Source organism: Pan troglodytes, chromosome 4 (genome assembly GCF_028858775.2).
Source record: "Pan troglodytes isolate AG18354 chromosome 4, NHGRI_mPanTro3-v2.0_pri, whole genome shotgun sequence".
In the NCBI taxonomy this organism is placed as follows: domain Eukaryota; kingdom Metazoa; phylum Chordata; class Mammalia; order Primates; family Hominidae; genus Pan; species Pan troglodytes.
The window spans coordinates 107378340-107404832 of NC_072402.2; the positions used below are offsets into that span (position 1 = coordinate 107378340).

Sequence of the window (26493 nt, forward strand, 5' to 3'; positions counted from 1 at the left end):
TCACTCATGGGCCAAGTACAATATTTAGCACTTTGCTTGTATTACTTCATTTAATCCTCCCAACATCATTAGGAGGTAGGATTATTATTGTCTCTATTTAGAGATGAGGAAGGACAGACTCTGAGAGGCTAAATAACTTATTTAGAAAAACACAACATCTTGAGTCTGTCTCCAAAGTTCTTGAAAGTAACTGTAACAGAGCCTGAGATAGTGGGTTAGAACTGAGGGCAGGCAGGCACATCTACTTTGCTCCAACAGGGATTAATGGTTTAACTGACCACTATATTTTTTTTTTCAGAGATGGTGGCTGTAGCCTCTGCTTTGTTTACCCAAGACTCAGACAAGTCAGAATATAACTGAAGAACAAATAGGTGTACCCATCAGGAAAATTATTTGCATAAAAGACCAAGGTACTATCTGGGGAGATGAAAAATAAGGAAAACAACAAAAAATAACAAAAATCACATTTCACTCACAGGAATGAGAGAGTGAAGACTACAGATTTGATCTAAGGCTAATCACTCAGGATCACAGGAAAGGTCTGTTCAGATTCACAACAGTCCCTGAGTCGAAGGTCCTGGTGCTATGAGCAAGAAATGATGGGGCTCACTCATGCCATTTCTCCAAGACTTTGGGAACACTGCTTTTAAGACGCATAGCAACAGACCCCAGGTGGACTAAAGAATAGAGCGTGGGGAGAGGAATCCTTTACACTGCAGCCTCAAGAGTCATGGTAACAGAAAGCCAAAACAGGTGAGGAAAAAAACAGGTGAGAAAAAAAAAAAAAAGATTGGTTGAAGTCACAGGGTATCTGGGATGGATCTGCTCATGGGGTTCACGTGAGATAACCCTAGTGTTCACTATTCAGAGCTACCATGTTTCCTTCCTGGCCTTCTGACTGCTTCCCTGAGTCATGCCGCACAGGATAGGGGGTCAGCCCTACCGGAATGCACTATACCCGAGGTACAGCAACATTTTATTGTTTTTGTTATTAAATATTGTTGTTCCAAGAAATGGTGAAGTCTTCAAGGGCAAAGACCATATTATTTTTCATATGTCTGGTAGGGCTTAGCACAATGTTGGGTATAGAGCAAGAAGTTGCTAATTCTTCTTTAACCTGATTTGACATTAATTTGGTTCTTATTGTTAGCCATTCAAAACTACAAGGTTGCAAAAAGGTATAAATGAAAAAAAAAATCCCTCCTTCCTGGCTATCACCAAGGACAACATTGCTTGGAAAGGATTGAAACATTTTATATCTCTACCAGCCATTTCCCTGGGAAGCAAAGCCAAGCCTGTAATGCTGATTAACAATGTTAATGTTCTCCTGTAGGCGGACAGGCAACTCAGAGGCTTGCTTCTCACCTTCCCCCTGTTCCTTAGATAGAAAGACTTAACTCCTCTAATTTTTTAGAGAGAGAATGAGACAGAGAGAGACACACACACAAAAAGAGACTTATTTACAGTTATGCAGTCTCTACTTGGTATAACACATATCCTACAGGAATTTAGAAAGCAGTGAACTTTAAACTGCAACAACACAAATACCTCGTCTACCATATCAGAATAAATTAGGAACCAAGAACTGAGAAGGGAACTGATGCTTTAGGCCATTCAAGGGTCTTCTTGCCAAAGCCAATGAGGTTTCAGTATCAGAAAAAGCTGCAGCCCATAGATTTCAGTGACTGTGGAAAGAGATAAAGTACCACAACACACCTGGCAGATTATAGTTTTTCAGCTCAGTTGTTTACTTACATTTGACCGTATACTTATTTGACTCAGAGACTCTGTTACTCTCTCACATTTTACTGCCAGACCTTACACATTGCCAGGATTTCCCTGATGATGACTGGATATTTGTGAGTTTGTTCATCCTTTGACAGAATTTAAATGGTGGGATGATTTGTGGTTACAACTAAATTTGATAAAGTGTGTTTATCCATGGCATTAAGGAGTGAGCACTGGTCTAGAGGTCAATACATTTTAGCCTAATTCCATTCTGACCTTTGGCAAGAACCTCACCTCTCTGGGCCCCGTTTCGTTATGGGGAAATTAGCAGGTTACACTAGCTTGTTTAGAGGATCTTTGACAACTCTAATATGCTGTGCTATTGTTTATAAGATGAGGTGTAACAGAGAGATGTCCAAACGAAATCAAGAAGACATGACTTGAAGTCCCTGCATTTGCCATTTACCAACTCATTAAATCTCTCTGAGCCTTGGTTTCTTTCATCTGTTAAGGTTCATTCCAGTTCTAAATTCTACGATTTTATGACATTGCTTATTGAGTCTGGAAATATCACAAACATAAGGTCTCAGAAATTACCTTTAAGATTTTCGTACTGCACAGATTGTACCACATTAACAACCCAATTTGATCGTCAACTGTCAGCATTTTTGTACAAATGGTTTATCTGCACAACTGTGCAGGGGCGAGAAGATGCGTATTTTGCAAATACCATTTAGTAGTGGTGGTTTTACTTTCCCCATCATAACTGAGTTTTAAATCACCATTAATATTTAGCATCAATTACCACCACACGCTTTTGTTTTCATGAGGTTAAACACCATGTCAAGATGATAAATTCTATATTTTTAACACTGTGGATTGCCTGTTCTCTAGGATGGTGCTATTGGCAAGTAGCCAGACAAACACATATTGGTGCCTTCATACAATTGGCCCTAAGAAAATTGCATGCCTGTTGATGTGCTTTTGGAGTCTGCCTCTTGCAGTAGGTTCCACTTTAGGGTTTAAACAATTCAGATCCTTCCTCCTCCAGAAAATAAATTGTCTCTTTTTTCTTGTATCAGCTTGAGTCTGGCTAGGCTGATGTCTGAGATGTGAGTGTGCACTGAGCAAAGAATGGCTGTTTTTAAAGGAATATTGGTAAAATGCAGAGGGAGCTTACATTGTTTTAGGGTGTGACTTTGTGCTCATTATTTTCCATTCTATCTTACTGGCTTTCCTCTGAAAGCCAGAAACAGAAGCATTGGCTGCCAAAGATGGTTTTAATCCTTGTCTGGCAGCTGCCAAAGTCAAAGAAGGAGGGAGAGATGGAAAGTAACATTTATTGAGCATCTCTTGTATTGCCAGATGGTTTAACTCATTCAGTGCTCATGAGGTTACATCAGACATGACAGAATTCAGGGACCTGGACAATGCACTCAGTACTCTGATTTTCTCCATCTCTCAGTTCTGCTTTTTCCTACTTGATTTCTTCTCAACAGGCTCTCTCCATAGGGTGGCAAGGCCACCACCAGCAAATCTACTCTTACATTCACCGAGTTTAGTAAGCCCAGAGATGGAGAACCTTCCCATGCCTGTATTAGCAACCCCGAGGAAGATTCACATTGGCCTTGCTGCATCACATGTTGATGCTGGAATCAATCACTCTGCCAGGTCAGGCAAGCCTGTTCAGGAGTCAGGGTATGAGGCACAGTCGGGGGGAGCCCCTTTGTGGAGTGGGGGAGGAGTTTGTTCAAGGAACTAAAGGAAGAGGGTGGCAACCCTTCTTAGACAAAAATTCTTACCATACTTCACGGCAATGGACTACTTAAGAATACTGTTGGTTTGAGTTGTCAGTTTGAATGTCTTCTCTGGTAGAACTGAATCAAGAACCCAAAAATAAAGTTAAGGGTAGTTTACCAAGTCTCATTGGACATATACATTAACATATATTTGTCAGACAAGCTACATAAATCTGTCTTTTTTTTTCATCTTTCAATGACTCTTGCTGTGCAGTAGTGGCAGTTAGGTTTCTCTTGGATATGTATGCAGTCATCTAGATTTAAAGGCATATGGTCTGCCTTGGATCACTTACAGATTGCAAGATGGCTCTGAAGCCAAACTTGCTGCTTATTTCATGCCCTGCACATTTAATTACTGCTTGATGTGAATGAAGTGTTTTATCTGAAGATATGCGTCACTGAAATTTTAGCTAGGTAGAATCATAAAACAGTTTTCAGCAGATTGAGGCAATCTTAGAGGGAACTTTGTAAAGAAAGTTTGCTTGAAGTAGCTCACCGTAGGTCACAAATGTTTTGAGTTAGTTTGATCATTGCTAGATAGGACAATGAGTACAAGTGTTCCTAGTTTCCTAATTTCCTGGAAAACTCTAGGGATAAGACAAAATTCTTCTACTGGGGTTAAACAAATGGTAAATTGTTGATCATTATTCAGGTGACTTCTGGAAGAAAGGTAGGGCATTTTCCAAAGGCACTTGTTTCTTTTGATTACACTTACCTGGTGCAAACAAATTTCTCTGCAATACAAGTTTTTTTAGTTTTTCTCTTTGGCTTACCTGCTATGTCTTCATGTCAGTTAAATCAATTCTCTAGCTGGTCACGACAGGTAGTACTAGCCAGGGATAGGGCAGTAACAATAACCTAGAAGCCTGTATAGCCTGGTATTTAAGCACATAGACAAAGAGCTCAAAAGTTCAGGTTGCTCTATCTCATGGGTTTCTGTAGCAAATTCCAATTATGCAAATGTGAATGTCGGGAAATAGGTAGGCTTGTGGTGAGGATTGAACTAAATAATGCTAGTAAATTACCTAGCATATGTCCTTTATCCAAGGTGACTGCTGCGTTGTAATCAATCCAAGGCTACTGTCCATGCACATTCTTCACACTGAAGCATGTGGGATGGTGGGAGGCTATAGTAGTTATTAGCCACATCTGGCTCCAAGTGATCCTTTGTTTTTTCCTTCCCTACTGCCTTCCCTTCTGTGCTAAGTAACTTGGATAAAATGTTAAAACAATGATCAGAACTCTAATCTCAAGAGATGGAATGGATGAAGAAAGTAATTTTACTGACTTCTTTAAATTCTTCCAAAGCATGGCATGCTCTCTCACCTTTCTGAGTCTTCATACAGACTCTTCCTTAATTCAGAAACACTTTTCCTCTTTTTTGTTAATGAGGCTTCTCACAGTCAAGGCCCTAGTTTACATTTTCCCTCTCCAGAAAGCCTTGCCTCACCTCTGCCCCAAAGTCGGGGTTAGGTGTCCCATCTTCTAGGTTTTTTATGCCTCCTACTAGTTGAACCTCTCTTACAAAAGGAGTGTTCTCACTGGAGCCTGGCTTGGCAGGACTATGAGCTCCAAAAGGGGTAGAAATCATGCATACCTCATTGATCCTTATTGATCATTGTTGATCATCACCCCCAGCACCTAGCACCATGCCTGGCTCAGAGCAGGCACTCAATAAATATCCTTCCTTGGAAATATATGTGAGATCCTTTTCTGAGGGGGCTCAAAGATCATTTGCTTTGTTGTATTTACTCAGTTATCTGTTTCCTAGAACAACAATGCTGTTATGGTGGAAATGTCACATAGCTCTGCTGGCAGTAGAGTAGCCACTAGCCACGTGCCACTGTTGAGTGGTTGGAATGTGGCTAGTACAACTGAGGGGTTACATTAATTTAATTTAATAACCATATGTGGCACTAGTGGCTGTCATATCAGCCAGCACAGTTTAAGGGCCAGAGGTTTAATTTTTTTTTTTCAGGAGCCATAACTCTAGGAACTTTCATGTTTTCAAGGAAATAGAATTGCCACAAAATCCAGAAGTTTGTCAGTAATACTCATGTAGTTAATGTTTGGAACTGGGTTCCCAAATGACACGTATATCATGTCACTTGTTGGGTGATGCTGAGCATCTCAGTTTTAGGCAATGGAGGGCAGTGCCTTGATTAGCATGTCTGCTCTGACACCTTCTGGTATGTGCCCTTAACATTTTGTGTCTCAGTTTTTCAAGTATAAAATGGAGCTGATAATAGTTTGTATCTCAAATAATTGTGTTAAATGGGAGTGTGTGTGTGTGTGTGTGTGTCTATGTGTGTGTGATAAAGTACTTAGTACAGTGCCTGGTATGTAGTATGCTCTCAAACATGCTAATTGCCATGATTAATCATTCCATTCTTCCATGTTTCTTCATCAGCATGGCGTTTGGATACATGTGCATACATCCCAGTATACCCAGTAAATATGCTTCACAAGTTTTGGTCAGGCAAAATGAAGGTGAATGTGAGTGTAAAGTACTATGAAAAGGTCAACAGATAGGTGTAATAGACTGTTAAACTGGACCATTATTAGGGAAGGTAACTCATTTTACAAAGATAAAGTATCTTGAAATGTTATTTTTAAAAGGCAACCATATTTGAAATGGGAAGTAGAGTTCCTGATTGCAGGAAGGCTTTGCTGCACACATTTCTATACCTCTTTTCTCTTTGTGTCACCTGTCCAGGATGCTCTTTTGCCATCCTTTCAATAGGCAAAATGTTTAGGGGGCAGCTGCCCTGTGCCAAGCACCACAGGGACTGATATGGGCTGAAGCAAGGAGTCTAAAATCAACCTTTGAATTTTACTATTCAAATCAATATGCTGTACAAAGTGTGTGTTCTTTGTTGCTCCAAAGCCCCATCAGGAAACTGTGCGAGCCAGGGAGGGAGATTGGGAGACGGTTCCCAGAATCAGTAGCTGATTTGCAAGCCTGAGGAGTTTGCATGAAAGGCAGCAGTAAAAGTCAGTCATCAGCTCTGATATATATAGTGAGAGGGAGGAAAGAAAGAAGAGAAAGCTGTGAAATGTTATTAGGAAGTCAGGTAAATAGAGAGCTACTCAATATAACTCATACCTTACTACCTGTTTTTCATTTTTTTTAATGTGTGATGTATATGTGGGATCTGTTTTTAGAAATGGAAGCAAGAAAGTATCCTCTCTCTGATCAATGGTATAAAGTAAGTTACTATTTTTTGAAATACAAAATTGAAATGATCTAAACAAATTCAGGCAGATGAGATCTAAAAAGCAATATGAGGTTTTCTCTTCCCTTTTTGTATGTCAGAAATTGGGGAATCATACTGCCTATTCCCAATACAAAGTGTTGCATATTTTGCAAGTTTAGATACATTTTTAAAGTATTTTATAAAATGTATTTGTATAGTGAGAAGATAGAAGAAATAAAGCAATTCTCACATGATATTAGAAGAGTATCTAATGGTTTGCATATAAGTAACAATACAATATCGTACAAACAGAAAGCATTGATTTTATTGTGAATACAAATAAAGAAATAGCAGTAACAGTGAGGAACAAACACTGAAAACTATTGGAAATACTGAAATGCCACAGAATTAGGGAGTTTTAATGTCCCCTGATGAATTGTCACTATTGTAGATTCAGTATTATCTGGCTATGTAGCTTGTTTCTGTAACTCTGATTTATTATTATCCTGGGAAGATTAGATCATGATGCTTGGAATTCTAATTGACCCTCAAGTTCGGAGATTAATTCCTATACAACCTAGCATCTGGGAGGTAGGACAAGCGTTTGGGGGGAGAATAGCTCAAATATGCAGTAAAGTGAAAAACATATCTACGCATACTCCTTCTTTAAAAGTCTTCTTGGGTGTTTGTAAAAGCGTAAGTCCTAGCACTAAAACTACCCCTTGGATTAGAATTAGGACGCTTTAGGAGGGCTTATTAAAGCATTCATCTTTGTGAGGCCACTGTGTTTCTACTGCACTGAGTTCACTAAACCAGAAGCAATCACAGAATATGAGAGACTGAACAGCAGCTCTCCTCTCCCTCCCCTTATTTTTTAGGTTAGAAAACTGGAGTCCCAGAGATTGATGGCCTTGCCCAGGCTGCACACTGGTCAGAAGTAAGGCTGATTCTAAAGTGGCACCTTTCAAGCCTCGTCCAGTGCTCCTCACCACAGCATGCTCCCTGGCAGTCCATGGTACCTAGCACCTAATCCAATGCCTGGCACATAGTAGGCTCACAATAAATGTCTATGGACTGACTGAATGGCCTAAGAGCCTTACTATTTTTATAAATGATTTTAAATTAGCTAAAAGCACCAAACAAATCTGGTTTTAGGAGAGGCTAGCCAGTTGTTAACAAGGCCATTATGAACATGAAGAGAAGTTACTGAATAACATAAACAGAAGGAAAGAATTCAGCTGTAGCCTATACTAAAAACGCTGAAACTTACGGTAAGGGGCTGAAAAAGCTGGTAAAACTGTGACTGTATCAAAAGGGATAAAACATCCTTGGCTATGATGGAAAAAATGTGGTGTGAAATTCCTTTGCTTTCTGCTGCTATTTAAACAGCAGGTGAATGTTCAGAATGCTGCTTTTAGAGAAAAGAGTGAAATTTTGACATCAAAAGGTCTTGAGATAACCATAGTAATGAGAATGACCACTGGGGGAAGAGCATCCCTTTTTGAAAGTACTGATTTAGGATACAGCTATTTTGAGCATTTTTATTCAAAAAAATGGAAATTTTGCTTAATTTCCATTTATCTTGTTCTTAGTCTGCAAAGCAGAGGCATGATTGATCTTAAAATGTCAATCTCTCACCTAAAGAGAGGAAGAAAAGATTTATTTAAAGAATAAAATGTCATAGGGGTTCTTAGGGGAAAAGCTCCGGGCTTGGATTTTCTCTTGACAGCCAGGCTTCTAGGTGAGCTACTCTCCCTTTCCCTGCATCTCATAGTAGCTCCCCAGATAGCTCTGAGCGAGACATCCAGGCTGGCAAATGTTCCCTTGTTTTAGTTTCCTTTTAGGCAGCTCATCTACCTGAGCACTGGTTAGTTTCAGTAAAGAGTTCTTGATACTGAAAGAAAAAAGTCCTCAGTATTTTGACTTTGAGGAGTTGATAAAATCATGCTCCTGGAGACACTCATCCCAATGAAAATGTGTCCACTAGGCTGTTGTCTTTGGATTAGTCCTGGAGGATTTGGGAGGCAGCTGAATTCCACGATTTGGAGAACTTACCTCAGTACAGTTTAATGTATAAGTAGGTACAGAAAATATGAACGGTTTATCAGAAGGTCTCAAGAACTCTCAGCGTCTAGATGCAGTCTGCACACTGCAGGTTTAATAAACGCACTATGCAGTATTTTCAGCATCTACAGCAGGGCCCACCTGGCACGTAATTAGGCATTTGAGAATCATTTGTTAAAATAATTCAGTGTTAAAATAAGAGAAAATCTCCCACTGGCTAAGGTATGAGCATAAATGTATATTGTCTATGAAAGTTTTAGCTGTTATTTTATGACCCTGTGAATTAAAAAACAAAACAAATAAAACATGAATTTAAAGACACCTTGAGGTGTTATGTAAACTGGCCCCCTGTTTGAAAAAGAATCTTACTCAAATCACCCTAGATAAATGGGATCTATTCTAAAGATCTTCAGATGGAGAATAGCTGTATATAAAAGTCCACTGACTGGTGTCTTGGTTTTCTTCGTATAAGGGTGCATAATCCTTGTTCTTCAGGTTTTCTGTGCTTTTCTATGGTGGGCAGGATTTATGGGGTTTGTTGCCAATGCTTTGGACTAGCTGGAGGGACCGCTCGTCCTCCTGACAAATAAGGTTAAAAACTCAACCTCTATCTTCACAGTCTTTACAGAGGAGCAAAAGGCAGAGAGGAGATTCCCCATAGTTGGAGAAAACTGGACTAAGGAAGAATCACTCTACGTAAGCGAATCTGTGGTCTTCTCTCTCACTCAGAGACCTCAGGGGAGCATGAGAAATGAGTCAGTCTCTCTGAGGACCCACCAAGCTGCCAGAGCTAAACAAGAGTCTTGTTTGAACTCTGAAGGGGAGAAGGGACAGAAGGCATGGATGAGAACACAGCTGCAGTTGACTTCCGTGAAACCATCTGGAGAGCATGGCCCAAGAAAGAGAAAAGGGCACGGGGACCAAATTAAGAATGTTCTTAGTTAGTTTTCTAAAGAATGAGTCCACTGAAAAACCACCCACTCCTGGGTTCCTGATAATGCAAACTTCATTCATTTGTTTATTCATTCAACAAATGGAGTAGCTCAGACCAATATTATGGATTGGCTTGGAAAATACCTCTGGCTTCTTGGCAGAGAATCAAGCAAGAAACTTACATGTGATTTTGGTCTATTCTAAATAACTTCTCTAGGTTACATACTTACACGCTGATGGTTCACACATAAGGAGGACAAAAGGAATGCTACCAAAACAAAAATCACCCCTCAAAATTATTTAAAAGGCAGAAGATTTTAAATTGAAGAAATATCTTTAGCATCAAGTCACGGTATGAATGTACCAGGAAGGCTTTGTTTTAGCAAATTTACTTCCCAAAGGGCAGAATAATATATATGAAATGAAAAATGCACAGGCCTTTTGTTCTTTAATGACCTTGGGGGAATATTCTAATTTATCAGGAATCTGCCAAGAAAACAGTTTACCTCTTCAGTTGTCTCATTTTGTGTTTCTGAATTTTTTTTTTTTTCTTTTTTTTTTTAGCCAGGGTCTCAATCTGTTGTCCAGGATGGAGTGCAGTGGTGCAATCATGGCTCACTGTAGCCTCGACCTCCTGGGATCAAGTGATCCTCCCACTATCAGCCTCCTGAGTTGCTGGGACTACAGCTATGTGCCACCATACCCAGCAAATTTTTGTATTTTTTGTAGAGACGAGGTCTCGCCATGTTGCCCAGGCTGGTCTTGAACTCCTGAGCTCAAGTAATTTGCCCATTTCAGCCTCTCAAAGTGCTGGGATTATAGGTGTGAGCCACTGTGCCCTGCCCATGTTTCTGAATTTTTAATACATTTTATTAATTCTTGCTGATCTGTGAAACACTAAGAAAAGTAAATTGTTTTATAATTTTGTCTCTTAATATCCTCCAAAAAATTAATTCTATTGCTTTTTCTTTGCATACTTCTTGGATACTATTTTCCTCCCTTTGTGTCAGTGACTTATCACAGGAAGAAAAAAAAATGTTCCCCATCCATTCCTTACTTGGTATCTATAGGGCTGTAAGCGAAGACATTGGCTTTATCTACAAACTGCTGCAGTCAGATTGTTATGGAAATATGAATTAATTATTGTAGAAGCAGTATAATGATCTTCTTGGGAATCAGAGAATTAAAACCAGAATTCAAAGCAATACCCGTAAGGGAAAGTGGTTGGGGTTTATATCGGAATCATGGGGGTATATTATATTAAGGTTAAAGAGGGAGGATGAGATGGAAAGACAGAAAATCTCGCCACAGCATGTGGGAGTTTCTCCTTAGGAGAGCCTTGTGGCTCATTGTGCCTGTCAAGTAGGCTAATGTGCCTGTAAATTTCCTCTGACAGAAAACACATCACAGCAGCAGCACCAGAAAACAACACAACCAAACTGTGGAAGACTGAAAACCCAGTGCTTTCAAGGGTGATCAGAATATGCCAGAGTAAAAAACAAAAACAAAAACCAAAAAAAAGCAAGGCATTGAAAATAAACAAAAGCTAGGAAGAAATGAGATCACCTTCCAAGAAATAAGCATTTATCATTCATAGGTGAAAGGAAATGCTTCTCCCACAGTCATTTTTTAATGTATTATTGGGCATTCTCAGTTCAAGGTCAAAAATGTCAGAGGGCAAAAGGAATAGGACTCAAGATTTAATGCTGTATTTATCATAACTGGCTTTGTAATTGCATAAATATTAAATATGTAGAATTGTAAGCACATTATCTCCATATCTCCACACATTGCTTTAATTTTTAATGTAAACTTTTATCTGCCTTTTCCTCAGCTGGCTGTGGGTTTGTAATTTGCATAGCTAGAATGATCCGGTGCCATCAATTTAGTAATGAAGTCACTCATTGAGCAGAAGAGTTTTCTAAAGATTATACAAAGCTGTAGGAAAGAAAAGAACAGAAATGAAATTTTATGTTTCAAATAAATGGGAAGTTTATTTTAGAACATACTTTCCATTGTGAATTTAATGCAACCACTTCATAACAAATTTGGAAAACAGAGAAGATTGGGAAAAAGCACCCATATTTCATCATCCTAACTTATCAGTGTTTTGTGGTCTTTTATACCTAGGCACGTATATTTTTAACATCGATGTAATCATAATTATGTGTGTGTATATGTGTGTGATTTTACATCCTATTTTTTCTATTATTAATATGGTTTTCATAACTATAACTTTTATGACTATAAAATACTAATAAAAAGAGGTGTCTGTAATTTTCTCACTTACTAAATTTCTTGTGGCTAGCCGAGCAGAGGGGTGGAATCAGATGGATTAAATTTCAGCTCTGCTATTGAACTGTGTGGATTTGGGCAAGTTAGTAAAAAGCTGGGCGTTAGTCTTCTCATCTACAAAATGAGGATAGTGATAGTGCTTTTATTAGAGTGTTCTTGTTAGAGTTAAAGGAAGTAATCCAGCATTTAGCCTGGCTCTGTCATATAATAGGTACTAAAACTAAGTATTAGTAAAGGCAAAAATGTCAAATACATTACATTGGGTTTCGAAACTTAGGAAAAAAAACTTAAGTCCTACAAAACTGAATTTCCTGGGATATTTCCATCACCCCCTTTAGAATTTTTTTAAAAAATTTCTATTTAAAGATGGGGTCTTGCTCTGTTTCTCAAGCTGGACTCAAATTTTTGGGCTCCAGTGATTCTCCTGCCTCAGCCTCCCATGCAGCTGGGACTATAGGCATGCATCAGTGAGCCCTGCTTGCCCTCACCCTTGAAGTTCCCATGTGCCCTTTCCCAGTCACAACTTTCTTCCACCGCGAACTAGACATTGATGCTTAGTGCTTTGTTGCTTTCCTTTATGCTTTACATGTAAGTATGCTTCTCTAAAGATACAGCTTATTCCCTGTTATTGAACTTGATATAAGTGGAGTCACACACACACACATGCACACACACACACATCATTCTGTATTTAGATAGCATGCAATCTAAGGCTTGGTTTTGTGATGAAAAAGCTTTAGACATGGAACCAGAGAACTGGGCTTCTAGTCTAGTCTCCTTGAGACCTCGGGCAAATCTTTTTACCTTTCTCCATGTAAAATGTTTGGATGTTCTAAGTGTCTTTGAAGCTTTAGAGTACAAAGTTGTTAAGCCTTTCCTATTTGAGTATTGTGTGGCATATGAAAATCAGAGTCAAAGAGAATCCAGAGAAAGGCCTAGGTCTGGCTGGAAATAGACCTCCTCTTCTCCCAAATTAGGCCAATTGTAGTGACAGCAAACAAAGGGTTGTAGAAAAATGAAAGTGATGATCCTACATCACAAATAATTTTCTCATCTCTGATAAGTGCACATTTAGACATATTATTAGCCCTAATTATACTGTACATAGAGGATATTTTCCCCAGGATAAATCATAGCCATAAAGATTGTAATTTCAAGAGTTCAGAGTTCAAATAAGTAATCATATATTAGATATTTTAGGTTTTTCTGGAAAGAGACAGTTTTAAACATTTTATTCCATTCTCTCTGTAGATATGTTTGTATTTCTACAAATACTGCCTATGGTAAGTACTGCAGGCTGGCTCACTCACTGTCCATTCTCCTCTCTTCTTATGGTGGCTTTTGTACTTCAGAGGCTGGAAAATTAAAACATTTCCTAGACTTCTTTGCACGTAGAGCTATGATATGAATTAGGTCTACAGTTCGATACACTCATGCAAAACTTAACAGAAAAGAAGTTAAGGCATCCTCCTGACCACTTTTGGTGGCATTTCTCTTAGAATTAAGGTCATAGAAACATTTTTCTGCAGCAGTGTTCCATGGTCCATTATTCAGCCTCCTGGAAGACAATATGCAGCAGAGGCCGTTGACAGCAGTAGGTTTTTGACTCCATCTTCTGTCATAGGGTTATGTTCTTGAACTCAGTGTTCCAGTAGTCTTCAGAGGTACTAGCTTCACTGATAGGTCGCTTGGTATTACACGGGGAATCACTTTTGGAAGCTTGGTCTACAGCCCATTTCTTCAATCCTGACATGGATTTTTGTAAGCATCCTCTATTAAATAACTTCTTGCTTAAAATACCTAGAATGATTTCTAATTTTTACACTTAATCTGAGCAATACACTTCCTAAATGTTATTTTCAAAAATCTATTCGTTGTAATACAAGGTATAAAGTATCATAATTCTATAGAATGCTGCATCAAAAGAGGAGTTTTGAAACCAGAAAAACGAAGTTATACCATTTAGTAGCTAACTATTCTAAAGCAAGTTATTTAACTTCTCTGTATCTAAGTTTCTTTATATGTAAAATAGATGTTAATATAATAGTCTTGCAGAGTTATGATAATTAAATGAGGCAACATAAATAAAGCACTGAGCATAGATGCATTATATGGTGTTCATTTCTTTCTATCCCTATATTGGACTTCCTTTCGTGATCGAGATGATTAGTAAAATAATTTGGGGGAGAAATTATCTTTAAAGGGCTTTTTATTAAAGAAACGCTCACTTTATAGGAATATAAAGATTTAGTGCTGACTCACAAAGACAAAAGGAATAGCTTTAAATGCAGCTCAAAAGCAAACAGACATCTATTACTAGCCAGGGCAACTCATAATGGGCACCACCAATCCACATCAACTGGTAGCTCAGGACCAAGATTAGTATTCACTCATTCAACAAATATTTATTAGGCCTCAATATTGCTAGACACTATTTTACTCACTAAGATACAATGTTGAATCACAAGGTCTCTGACTTGTAGCAGCTTGCATTCTATTGGGAGCATAGACATAAAATAAGTCAATACATAATTTCAAATAGTGAGAAGGGTTATAAAGAATAAAGTCCTTCTCCAGCTCTCCTTCCCTTACCTTCTTATGTCTCTCTCAGCAGTGTATTATGCTACTTGACTCATCCTGTCTTGCAGCTTCCTTTCATGGGAAGAAAGGCACAGGGAGGTAAAGGTTATGCCAACAATATCAAGAGTCTCTGAGGTAGGTGGGTAATTTCAAGATCTGAAAAAGGTCGAGGGGTCACTACTGTTTCGTGGATGTCAGTGGAAAACACAAGACACCCTGATTAGAGACAAAGGAAGATGTTAAAGAGACAGGAAGATGTTGAGCCTGATGTCGGTGCTAGTTTCTCATGTCCCCCAGATCCCACAGGGTCTGAGGGAAAGGGTCCAGGTGGATGCAACATACACAGTGGATTTGTCACAGCAAAGGAATATTGAGCTTGAGGAATTTACTGCTTTACAGTGTGTGGTAAGTTAGTCTGCTCATTGTTTGGGAGAAGACATTACTCTGTTGCTCAAGGCTGCTCCCTGCAAACACAACCCTGAGAGGACACAAGTAAATAATGGTCAGGGCCTTGCATTCTTAGCATACCCAGAAAGAATGTGTAAGGATGCTCAGGGCTTTGACAGACTGATTTTCACAATAGGTTGAGTGGAGAAGAGGATTAAACCCGCATTCATTTATAGTTTTATGCAACCACAATTATAAAATTTTCTCAAGTTTTTAGGATTTAGAACTTTGTCCTACTCCTTTCCAATTTTTCCCCCTTAGATATGATCTATTTAGGCCTTTGAGGAGCTCAGACAGACTTAGAGTATCAGTTGACAGAAAAGATAGATTTTCCTATTGTTAGCAAATATAAGCTGAGGCTCTTGTGCACATATAGACTTATCACCAGAAGCATGGGGCTAGACCTCATGCCTTCCAGAAACCTCACCCCCAAGCACTCCTTCGAGACCCTTCCTATTCAAAATTACATTGAGTGCTCACTTTAACTTAATCTTCACTGCAAAAATGTATATCAGTGGGTAGGAAAATGAGAGATATCTATGATATGCTCCCAACCTGGAGCATTCCTTGGGTGGCCGTTGTTCTTGCATCCTGGTAGGAGGGGTTCTTCCTGGATTATCCTCACAGTACACTTTCATTGAGCTCTCAAGCCATAGATCTATGACAAGGGAGAAAATGGTGAACTTGCTCCATGAGAAATCAATGCTCTCCAATTATCCACATGGACTTCCTTCTCCATGTCCCATAGCAGCTGTTTCCAATGTTCTCTCCCCTACTCACCTCTCAATTGCACCCATCTTTCCCTTTCCCAGAGTAAATGGAAGTATCTGGTGAATGCTCTCCCAATATGTCACTACCTGTGGTAATCATACAGCAAGGCTGAAAGATCACTGTTACTACCCCAATATAATATGTTGGAAAATGGAGGCTTAGAGATATTATGTAACTTTCCCAAAGTCACAAAAGCTTTATGTACTGGAGAAGCAATCAGATTTGAACCTTTATGATATGGGTTCTGCCCTCATGTACCTTCCCTTCCCTCTATTTTCAGTGTTCCTACAAAAAGCTCTAGCCTCCTGCGCCCCAGAAACATGTACACTATAGAGAATGTTTGCTTTCACTTTTGCTAGAAAATTTTCTTATAGCATAAGGATTAAATCTGTAGCAATTTGTTTCCCTAATGACAGAGATAATTGCTCTGATCCAAAGGGAGGATCAAATTTCTCATATCTTTCCCAAATGAAAAGATTGTATCCCAGGATAGGCACCTAGGTTTGTTCTGAAGGTCCTGGGGAAACCAGAATGTCTGTCTGTCTGTCTGTCTGTCTATCTATCTATCTATCTATCTATCTATCTATCTATCTATCTATCTTTCTATCTGTCATCTATGTCATCTCATCTATTTATCCATCCTATGTATTTATCATCTAATTTATCTGTATATATCATCAATTTATCAATTATCTATCTATCTATTTATTTTCCAGCTTTATTGAGGTATTATTGGTAAATAAAAATTGTATATATTTATGGTGTACAACATGAAGTTCTGATACATGTATCCATTATAAAGTGATTACCACAAGTAAGCTTATTAACGTATCCATCACCTCACATAATTACCATTATTTTGTGGATGATGAGAACGCTTAAGATCTATCCTCTTAGCAAATTTTCAGTACACAATACAGTATCATTAACCATAGTCACCATGCTGTTTGTTAGCTCTCCAGAATTTATTCATCTAATAATTGAAGGTTTATACCCTTAGACCAAAATCCCCCCATTTCCTCCACTTCCCAGCCTCTGGCAACCACCATACAACTTTCTATTTCTATGAATTTGACTTCTTTAGATTCCACATACCAGTATAAGTGAGATCATGAGGTATTTGTCTTCCTGAGTCTGGCTTATGTCACTTAACATAATGTTCCTCAGGTTCATCTAAGTTGTTGTACATAATAGGATTTCCTTCCTTTTTAAAAGCTGAATAGTATTCCATTGTTTATATATACCACATTTTCTTTATTCATTTATCTGTTGATGGACACTTAGGTTTATTCCATATCTTGGCTATTGTGAATAATTCTGCAATGAAAATGGGAGTGCAGCTATCTAATGAGATATCACCTCACATCTCTTGGAATGGCTATTATCAGCTTTTGGAGACCTAAAGACTCATATGTTAGTAACAATAGGAAAACGTACAGCTTTTTCATAAGTGATAGTAAAATCTTATTTCAGTAAAGTAAATAAGTGATCAAGATCATCCAAATTAATTTTCTGAAAAAGAGAAGTTGCTTTGGATATATACACAGGAGTGGGATTGCTGGATAATGTGGTAGTTCTATTTTTAAGTTTTTAAGAATTTCATACTGTTTTCCACAATGGCTTACCAGTCTATAATCCTATAAATAGTGCACAAGGGTTCCTTTTCTCCATTTCTTGGTCAACTCTTATTATTATTTGACATGTTTCTAGTAGCCATCCTAACAGGTATGAGGTAATATCTCATTGTGGCTTTCATTTACATTTGCCTGATGATTAGAAAACCTTTTTTTTTTTTTTTTTTTTTAGATGGAGTCTTGCTCTGTCACCCAAGCTGGAGTGCAGTGGTGCAACCTCTGCTCACTGCAACTTCCGCTTCCTGGTTTCAAGCGATTCTCCTGCCTCAGCCTCTACAGTAGGTGGGATTATAGGCACCTCCCACTACACATGGCTAATTTTTGTATTTTTAGTAGAGAACGGATTTCACCAGTGATCTGCCCGCCTCAGCCTCTCAAAGTGCTGGAATTACAGGCAGAAGCCACAGTGCCCGACCTAGAGCACCTTTTAATATTAGCTGTGGGCCATTTGTATGTCTTCTTTGAAAAAATGTTTATCCAGGTGATTTGTTCATTTTAAGATTGGGCTATTTATTTATTTACTATTGAATTATGTGGGTTCATTATATATTTTGGATATTAGTCCCTTAACAAATATGTGGTTTGCAAATATTAGGTTGGTGCAAAAGTAATTGCGGTTTTTTTGCCATTACCTTTAAAAAATCACAGTTGCCATTACCTGCAAAAACCGCAAATACTTTTGCACCTACCTAGTATTTTCTATCAGCTGGGTGGTTGCCTTCTGTATTTGTTTGCTAGGGATGGCATAACAAAATACCAAGGACTGGCTAACTTAAACAACAGAAATTTATTTTCTCAGTCTGGAGGCTAGAAGTCCAAGATCAAAGTGTCAGCGGGTTTGGTTTCTCCCGAGGCCTCTCTCCTTGGCTTGCAGATGGCTGCCATCCCAATCTGTCCTCACATGGTCTTTTCTCTGTGTGCATGTATCCCTGGTCTCTCTCTCTTCTTATAAGGACACCAGTCAGATTGGATTAGGGCCTTACTAACAGCTTCATTTTAACTTAATCGCCTTTTAAACTTAATCTCCTCTTTAAAGACCTTATCTCTAAATACTATTACACTCTGAGGTACTGGGGGTTGGGACTTCAACATGTGTATTTTAAAGAGAAACATTCAGCCTATACCACTTTCCTTCCATGGCCACGTGATTGGTATGACCAGTCCCTGCAACAATCACTTTGCCCTTTTTCCCCCAAATCCTAACCATTGCTAACCCACACCATCTGTTTGGATTCATCTCTCAGTGACTCAGTGGTTTTGTCCTCATATAGCTTATACCATCCTAGAACATATCCCACATCCGAAGTGACCACTTTAGAGTTGTCATCTCATACCCAAGATCATTATCTCCTTCTCTCTGGTTAAAATATATATTATTACGGCACCTAAAATACTTACTACTTCCTGCTCATCAGGTCCAATCAGCATAATGTTGTCAATGTAGTGGACCAGTGTGATATTTGATGGTATGTCAAGACAATCAGTATCTCTGTGGACTATATTAAGGTGAATTGACATACCCTCAAGACAATACTGTGAAGGTATCCTGTTGGCCCTAACATGAGAAAGCCAACTGCTTCTGGTGGTTTTACAAACAGATATAGAGAAAACAGCATTAGCCACATCAGTAGCTATATACCAAGTGCCAAGTGCTATGTTGATTTGTTTCAGTAAAAATAATACATTTGAGACAGCAGCAGCAATTGGAATCACTTCCTGATTAAGTTTATGAGTCCACAGTTATTCTACTAGATGTATCCTGCACTGGCGAATTAAATGAGAGTAAGTATCACCACCCCTACTCCTTTTAAGACTTTTATGATAGCACTGATTCCTGCAATTCCTCCCAGCCATGCAGTGTTGTGTCTAGTGAGCTAAGTGGAAGCTCTAAGAGCTCCTGGAGCTTCCATTTAGCTCTCCCTAATAATAGCCCTCATTCTATGGCTAAATCCCAATGTGGGGATCCTGTCAGTTGCTAAGTATGTCTATTACAATTATTAGATTGGTGCAAAAGTAATTGCTGTTTTTGCCATTAAAATTATGCTGTTAATACATATTCCAATTACACTGGGAAAGTAGCCACATAGTTGGTATGTGGACTAACAGTGGTGATTTCTGTCCCCAGGAATTAGCATCAACTCAGAGCCAGTGTTTAGTAAACCTCAAATGATCTGTGTATTTCCTTTTCGCCAATACAGTTTCACTAGTAAATGGCCACATGTCGTTTTGGGGAAAGCTTGAAAGAATTTGCCATGTGTACTGTAGCCAAGGTGCAAGATCCTTGTTAAAGGGAACACAGATTCTCTTTCAACCAAGGGACTATGGGTCTGTGAATTGACTTAGGTCTGAGAACTGAGAGACAGTGACTATACACTGTGGTGACTCAAGTCAGGTTTTGGCTACCTGACTTAGATCTTTTTACCCGTTATAAATATCAAGCAATAATCTATTTCAACTGCCTATCTATTTTGTTCCCAGAGCAGCTCCGTAAGCCAAGGCAGTCTGATTTCCTGCTGCCCTTTAAGGTAGATGTGCGCCCACCTTGTCTTTGTTGGTTATGTGCTGCCTGGCCTCTGCTATTCTGAGATCGTGTCATCCCCATTGAAATCAGGGAGCCCATCTAGATAGTGGCATCCTCTATAGTCAAGGTTTTCAAGCAAGGCTAGTCTCTTTAGACACTGGAGGGCAACCTACTTCCACTGATAAGAGAAAGAGTTGGAGTGTTTAAGATTGTCGGTTTCATCTGGGTCCAACCCATTTCAAGTATTGAGATTCCATTATTAAAAAATAACACCATTTTACACGAAAAACTCAGAATATGTGTGAATTTAATAGCAGTTATAATTCAGTAACATGAAAATTAAAATTTTGTTTGATTCTCAGCATAATTCTTGTTGCTACAATAAACCAGAGCTTTTGGAATTCTACAGAATATCTCTGGTTCTCATACCATAACTCTGAGAGTTAAAAAACCTGTGCTTGTCATTTCTCTTTATAACCACTAAAAGCACGCAAAAGAATCCATCCCACACCAGTCTTTCTAGTCATCTTTATAACCATAGCAGTCAAGTGTAGCAGCCACTTGGGGCCCCAAGGCACAGGCCTCAGTTGGCACTTCATCAGGATCAACCACAGGTAATTGCTTAATTGAGATGCCCAGCATGTCATGAATTACATTTCCCTTTGGCAAGGAGCTGAAGCTCAAAACCTCAATCAAACTGACCTTTAATCCCATCTTTGCAGGTCTATTTCTTGGGACTACTCCCGGGACAGGGAAGGCTTAATAAAAAGAATTGTTAACTATAATAGAGGATTAGAGTAATGAAGGATTCACTAGCAAGAAGAGAACTTTAAAGAATATAGCAACAGCAGCTATAAGGAGCTAACCTTATAACTAACTCTTGGGCTGAGAGACAGAGTGCCCAATGAAGAACCTCCCCAATTCCTCCCAGGGCTAAGATCTAGACGTTTTTGGAGAGGGTATGACCTGGCTCACTGAATGGCAGAGAAGTCACCATTGGGCTACGTCTGCAAAGCTTGTGGAAGATGTGCCCTCTGCAACTTGCTGCAAATGCCTCTAGGGTGCCAGGGAAGTTTGGCGTAGTGTCTCACCTCCTCTACAAAGCTCCTAGAGTTGGGCATGTGAGAGGAAATTGCTAGTTACTGAGCACTATAGGACCTTGGCAGTGGAGAAAGCCAGGTATGCTGCAAAAGCTTATCAATACACAGAAATCAGGAAGCAAAATCCTTTTTTTCTGTAATGTCTCTTCAGCGCCCTCTACTGATAAAGCTTCAGTCCCAGAAGGCAAACGAAAAACTGTTTAAAAGGCTCAGATCCGTTTTTACAGTGCAGTCAAAAAGGGCGAATTTGGAGCTGAGAGGCAATAAATCAATAACTGACAGAAGCATCACTTCTCAGATTACACTCATGGATTTCGTAGTCAGATGTTTCTACATGTGCCTGGACGGCCCTTTGTCAGTCTCCTTTCCCCCAGGTTTTAACAGGCTGTCACCAAAAGAGGAAATAGTGAGCCCGAAGAGAATGTGCAAGCCCTCTTCTCTTGCATTTCCTCCAGCCCTTCACCAAGTACTCTTCCAGGCACGCCAGGCCCGAGTGTCCAAGGATAGGAAACCTGGGCAACAAAGGGAAGTGGGGTGTAAGCTCAACCCCTGTTGGACGTGGGGGTGCTGGCGTCTGAACGCCCCCGAAGGCCTCAACTCCCAGAAAGCTGCCTGCCAGGTCACAAGAGCCCTGTGAGGTCTTCCTATCGCCGGGACACTGGGAGGCAGGCGCGGGGCGGGCCCGCCGGGCGACGCGCTGTGATTGGGCGCCGTGGGGCCCGCCCCCTCATCTCGGAGCGTCGGGAGGGGGCGGGGCCAGCCGCCCGCTCGGCTCAGGGGCTGCGGGCGCCTATTGACCCAGCGGCCGCTGCGCCGCCGCTGTCTCCTCCTGCTCGTGGCGGGCGGTGCTGGAGCGCCAAGTGGCGCTGGAGAACCGGCGCTTCTTTTCGCCGCTTCCGCCGCCATCTCCGCGTTTGTGGGGCGGGAAAGAGGGAGGGGGCTAGCGGCTGCAGCTGGAGCGGGCTTCTCTCCGGGGACGGTCCTTTCCTCCCTGCTCTCCTTTTCCTTCTTTCCGCGTTGCCGCCGCCCGCCCCCTGCGCCTCCCCGCGGAGCCTGGGTCTGGGAGGGGGAAGGTAGGGGCGGCAGGGGGCGGGAGAGGCTGGCGAGCGGACGCTAGCGTTGAGGAAACTCATCAATCCGTGAGCCCCGGAGTCCGGGGTGCACATCGGCCCAGCCGCCGCGTCGGCGGCGGCGGCGGCAGCAGCACGAAGGGGCTCAGTCGGGGTAGGCGGGGGCGGTGCCGGTGCCGGTGCCGCGGGGGCGGGCCCGACCGTCCCGCCCAGAAGTTGTAGGGCTTGGCTCCTCGCGATCTTGTTCCTTTCCCCTCCGCTTCTCTGACCTAGCTGCGCGGCCCCGGCCCGGGAGCTGCCGAACCCGCGCCTCCCCTGGGTGAGGAGGACACGCCTGCCCTCGTCGAGAAAACTTTTCCTGCCGACTCAGTTGGGGCGGCGGTGGCAGGAAGTGCGGGCAGCGACCTCTCCTCCGCCTGCCCCGCGCGCCCTGCCGGAGGTCGGCGCTGAGCTTGCGATCAAGTTTGTGGGGGCCCCCCTTCCCAGTTGCCGGCGAGTCTCGCCTCGAGAGGGGCGCCCGACCCCGGAGAGGGCGGCAGGCCAGGGCGAAGGCCAAGGGCGTGTGGTGGCGCCGGAGACTAGGTGCGGAGCAAGGCGGGGACTCGCATCCGCATCCGAGAGCGCGGAGGTCGCGCAGCCCGGGAGAAGGGAGCCTCCGGCGGCTGCTTCCTAGAGTCCACAGTGCGCTGTCTCCTTTGGCTGAGGACAGTGTCCTGGCCCCGAGTCTATCGAGGAAAATGAAGTTAAGCCGCCAGTTCACCGTGTTCGGCAGTGCGATCTTCTGTGTGGTGATTTTCTCGCTCTACCTGATGCTGGACCGGGGTCACTTAGACTACCCCAGGAACCCGCGCCGCGAGGGCTCCTTCCCTCAGGTAAGCACCTGGGAAGGGGGCGCAGGGCTCCGAGGGGCCAGGCGTGCGGGCCCCTGGTTAGCGGCTGCTACCCGACCTCTTCCTCCCGCCGCGGCCCCACACCCGTGCTGGGCGAGGCCAGGGGCTCTGTAGCTCTCGGACGGCAATGATCACCTCCTGGGAGCCACCTCGCCCGGGCGCGCCGAGTTAACAAAGTGCTGGGCGGCGTGCGGCGGCGGCGGCATCATCCCGCTCAGGAAAGTGGCCATGTTCCGGCATTCGCACCCGGCCTGTTGGGGTGGCTTCGGGCACCTGCTGGCGGGGGAACGGGCGCGGCGTGAGGCACCCCCCGCCAGCCCGGGGCCCGCGTATCGCGGTGGGGTCGTTCTCGGCTCTCACAGGGTTAAGCCGCCCGCACCAGCCCAGACCCCCTGAGCGCACCGAGTCGCGGAAATGGATCAAACCGAACCCACCTAGGCTTTTTTTTTTTCTTTTTCTTCCCCGCTGCCTCTGAAGAGAGAGAAGTTTATTTCGTGTTGCGGCCCTTTTAGATGTGAATCTCTAGGTTGATTTTAGTGTCGTCATTCTTCAGCTATTACATCTGGTTTGTTTGTGGCAGACAGGGGGAACCGAGTGGGGAAGCGCGTGTTATACTCCGGCCGAAAGCTGTGGGGCGCTCAGTCCTGCGTCCAGTGGTTAAATTGGTAAATGAGTTGGGTAGACGACCCGTCCAAAGTCTTATTTAAAGTTACCAAAAATAAGCAAAGCGGACACAGTCTGTTCCCTTTGGAAGGGTACCCACCGCGCGGCATGTGCGAGTTCAGTTTCAAGTTATTTGCCAATATAACCTGTGCACTTCAGAAATTGCGGTGAAACTGGGTATTGTGTAGTGTGCTCTGTAACGAATGAACCTGAAGAACTCAAACCCTGACAGGGCAATCTAACTATTCCTACTTGACTTACGAGAAAGAGAAGCCTGGACGTGAAGTTGATATATATTTTTTTCTCTTTTGTGATAACTTAAATGACCAAAGAATATCCTTGCCATTTTTTTTTGTGTTATGCTAGAGCAAATGGCTTGAATTTAATTGAGATTAAAGTAAAAACTTTACTGGAATTATTTTGAAAGTGAAAAAAGACCCTTTTATGGATGCTGTCATCAATACAGAGCACTCAACATGTTTTGTCGGTGAGAGGTTTTAAAAATCTTGCTGCAGAGAGATGTATCAAAATGTTAAAAGCCTCTGCTTCCCCTAGGTAGTATGACAGAGAAAATAGAAACAAGCACTGAGGGCATCTTTAAATCTTGAGCTCAGAGCTTGTCCAGTGCTTCTTGATGAGGTTGAAGAAAACAGTTGGAAAAAGGTAAGGAGTTTTAAGCTTAGCTTGATATGTTGTGTAATTTTGGGGTTGAAATTACTGTAATTTTTTTCCCGCCAGTAACCTCATTTTCAGATTTTCCTCCATTACAGGAAAATCATAAAAAGTGATATATTTTACTTAAAGTGTTTTCTAAAATAATGCCCTTTGGCTTTGGCTTGATGATCACTTGAAAATGGTTTATGCAAACATCTGGACCTGGGTTTTCTGGCAACCTTGACATTTTCTCTGTTTAGAATATAAAGACATGAGTGACTCATTCAGTTACTGAGAAATCTTAGGCAAAGCTAATTCCAATATTGTAATATCTATCCTTAGTCCTCAATGAGAGGCTGAAGTTCTGCTTTAAGCGTAAAGCATTTGATGAAAGGTGAAAGTGGCTGCTGGAGGGGAAGGCTGTTGGTACTCAACTGGGAGGTGGAACATTTTGTATTTAAGATTGCCTTTCTCAGATTTTCTGTACTGGATTTTCACTGCAGAAAGAAGGTATTCTTTAAGTGCTTGGACGGCCACTGAATCCTCAAGCGGATAGACATTCTAAGATCCCTCTGTAAGCTTAACTGTTATGTGTGTGGCATTAGCCTTCGTATCTTACGGGGTAAAACTTAAGTGGCGAGGGAACTGAGGCACTGAGGCACGGAGAGATTAATTAGCTTGCCCAAGATCACACAGCTGCAAGCTGAGATTTGAACAGGTAGCCTTTGTAGCCCAGGCTCCCAGCCACTAAGTTGTCTTGCCTCTTAGGAATCTGTTGCCTACTGTTTAGGCTGCCATTTGCTTATGGAAAGATCTGATGTAAAACATAGAGCAGTGATCCTCAACCTTTTTGGTACCAGGGACTGGTTTCCTGGAAGACAGTTTTTCCACAGACAGGGGTGGGGATGGGGGGAGTCGGGGGTTTCGGGGGATGGTTTGGGGATGAAGCTGTTCCACCTCAGATCATCAGGCGTTAGATTCTCATAAGGACCATGCAACCTAGATCCCTGGCATGCGCAGTTCACAATAAGGTTCGTGCTCCTATGAGAATCTAATGCTGCTGCTGATCTGACAGGAGGTGGAGCTCAGGCGGTAATGCTTGCTGACCTGCTATGCCACTCACCTCCTGCTGTGTGGCCTGGTTCCTAACAGGTCCACGGCCCTGGGGTTGGTTGCCCCCTATATAGAGCATGTTGCTCTCTGTTACCTTAGCTTATGACTAAAGGAACTTTTATTCTGAAGCCATAATGAATATGGTCCTTTTTCCGAAACATTTTCTGCTAGAGATTTATACCTTCCCAGAATGTCTTTGAGCTCATGTCAGAGCTAAACATTATAATGAAAACCATTATGTAGTCCAGCATCCAGAACTTGAGTTGATTCTTTTTTTTTTCACTGCTTCTAACTTATTCTTAATAATACCAAACATAGCAAAAGGAGGTTGCAATACATTTCTTTGGCAAGTTTGGGTATTGAATTCTTGAGTTTTAGTAGAGCCAAGCAGGTCGGTCACTATGTGTCATTTTTTGGTATCTAGTAGAACGGTTTATTTAGATAGGTATTGGGTTCCTCTAAATTGCCCATTTAGTTGGTTTCAGTTGATACGGAACCTTCACTAGGCTTTAGGTCTATCTTGTAAGCAAGATATTTTTAAAGACCATCCTAGATTGAGAGCAATCTATTTGTTGTTTTTTTGGAGAGGGGGGGTTTGTTCTTTTTCTCTTCTCTCACAACTCTGTGTTTTCCACCATTTGGCTGGACTCTGGGGCGAGAGTGGGCTGGCCGAGGGTGCTCCAGTTTCTCTCACCCCGGAACAGCTGCCTGCCTCTGAGATATTCTTTGGAAGTCTATCCTGAAGCACTCCGAAGCCTTGCTTCTGCTTCTGGGAGGAATTCCTTGGAGGACTAGAGGCAACAGGGGGCCTAATCTGTTGAAACTTGTGTGTATATTTCAGGGTTAATAAATCTCAGCTAAGAAAATTAATAAAAATTCCACTGTGAATGAGAGGTTGGTCAGAGACTAATGTCTTGAAAATGCTTTATGATAACTTGGAAGAATTTGAGCAGATGGAAAGGAGAAACTTTGTTAAGGTCTCCCTGAAATTAGTCATCACTTCTTACAAGCAGATTTCACAAGGTGCTTACTAT

At 41.6% G+C, this 26493-nt stretch overlaps 2 protein-coding genes across 8 annotated transcripts in view; one reads left to right on the forward strand and one right to left on the reverse strand.

The window, feature by feature from the left end:
- Positions 1 to 20259: 20259 nt before the first annotated feature.
- LOC112209188 (uncharacterized) lies at positions 20260 to 22235 on the reverse strand. Its single transcript, XM_024356505.3, has one exon. It carries the CDS (start codon positions 22233 to 22235, stop codon positions 21843 to 21845), a length of 393 nt encoding a protein of 130 aa, XP_024212273.3. The 3' UTR covers positions 20260 to 21842.
- Positions 22236 to 22351: 116 nt separating this feature from the next.
- Positions 22352 to 26493, forward strand: part of MAN2A1 (mannosidase alpha class 2A member 1) — a 190445-nt gene continuing 186303 nt past the window's right edge. For 4 of the 7 annotated variants that reach the window (XR_010156965.1, XM_517864.9, XM_009449448.5 and 1 more), the window contains exon 1: positions 22877 to 23011. Coding sequence is in view for 3 of the 7 variants with exons in the window: in XM_517864.9 (XP_517864.2) it covers positions 22877 to 23011 (135 nt within the window). In the remaining 4 variants the exon portion in view is untranslated. Of the gene's footprint in view, positions 23012 to 24247; positions 24356 to 26493 lie in introns of all 7 variants that reach the window. The other 3 variants (XM_063810525.1, XM_063810528.1, XM_063810526.1) reach the window with 3 other exon arrangements.

Excerpts from the sequence above, each read along its gene's own strand:
- LOC112209188 (XM_024356505.3), bottom strand. The coding sequence starts at position 22,235 with ATGTGCACCCCGGACTCCGGGGCTCACGGATTGATGAGTTTCCTCAAC.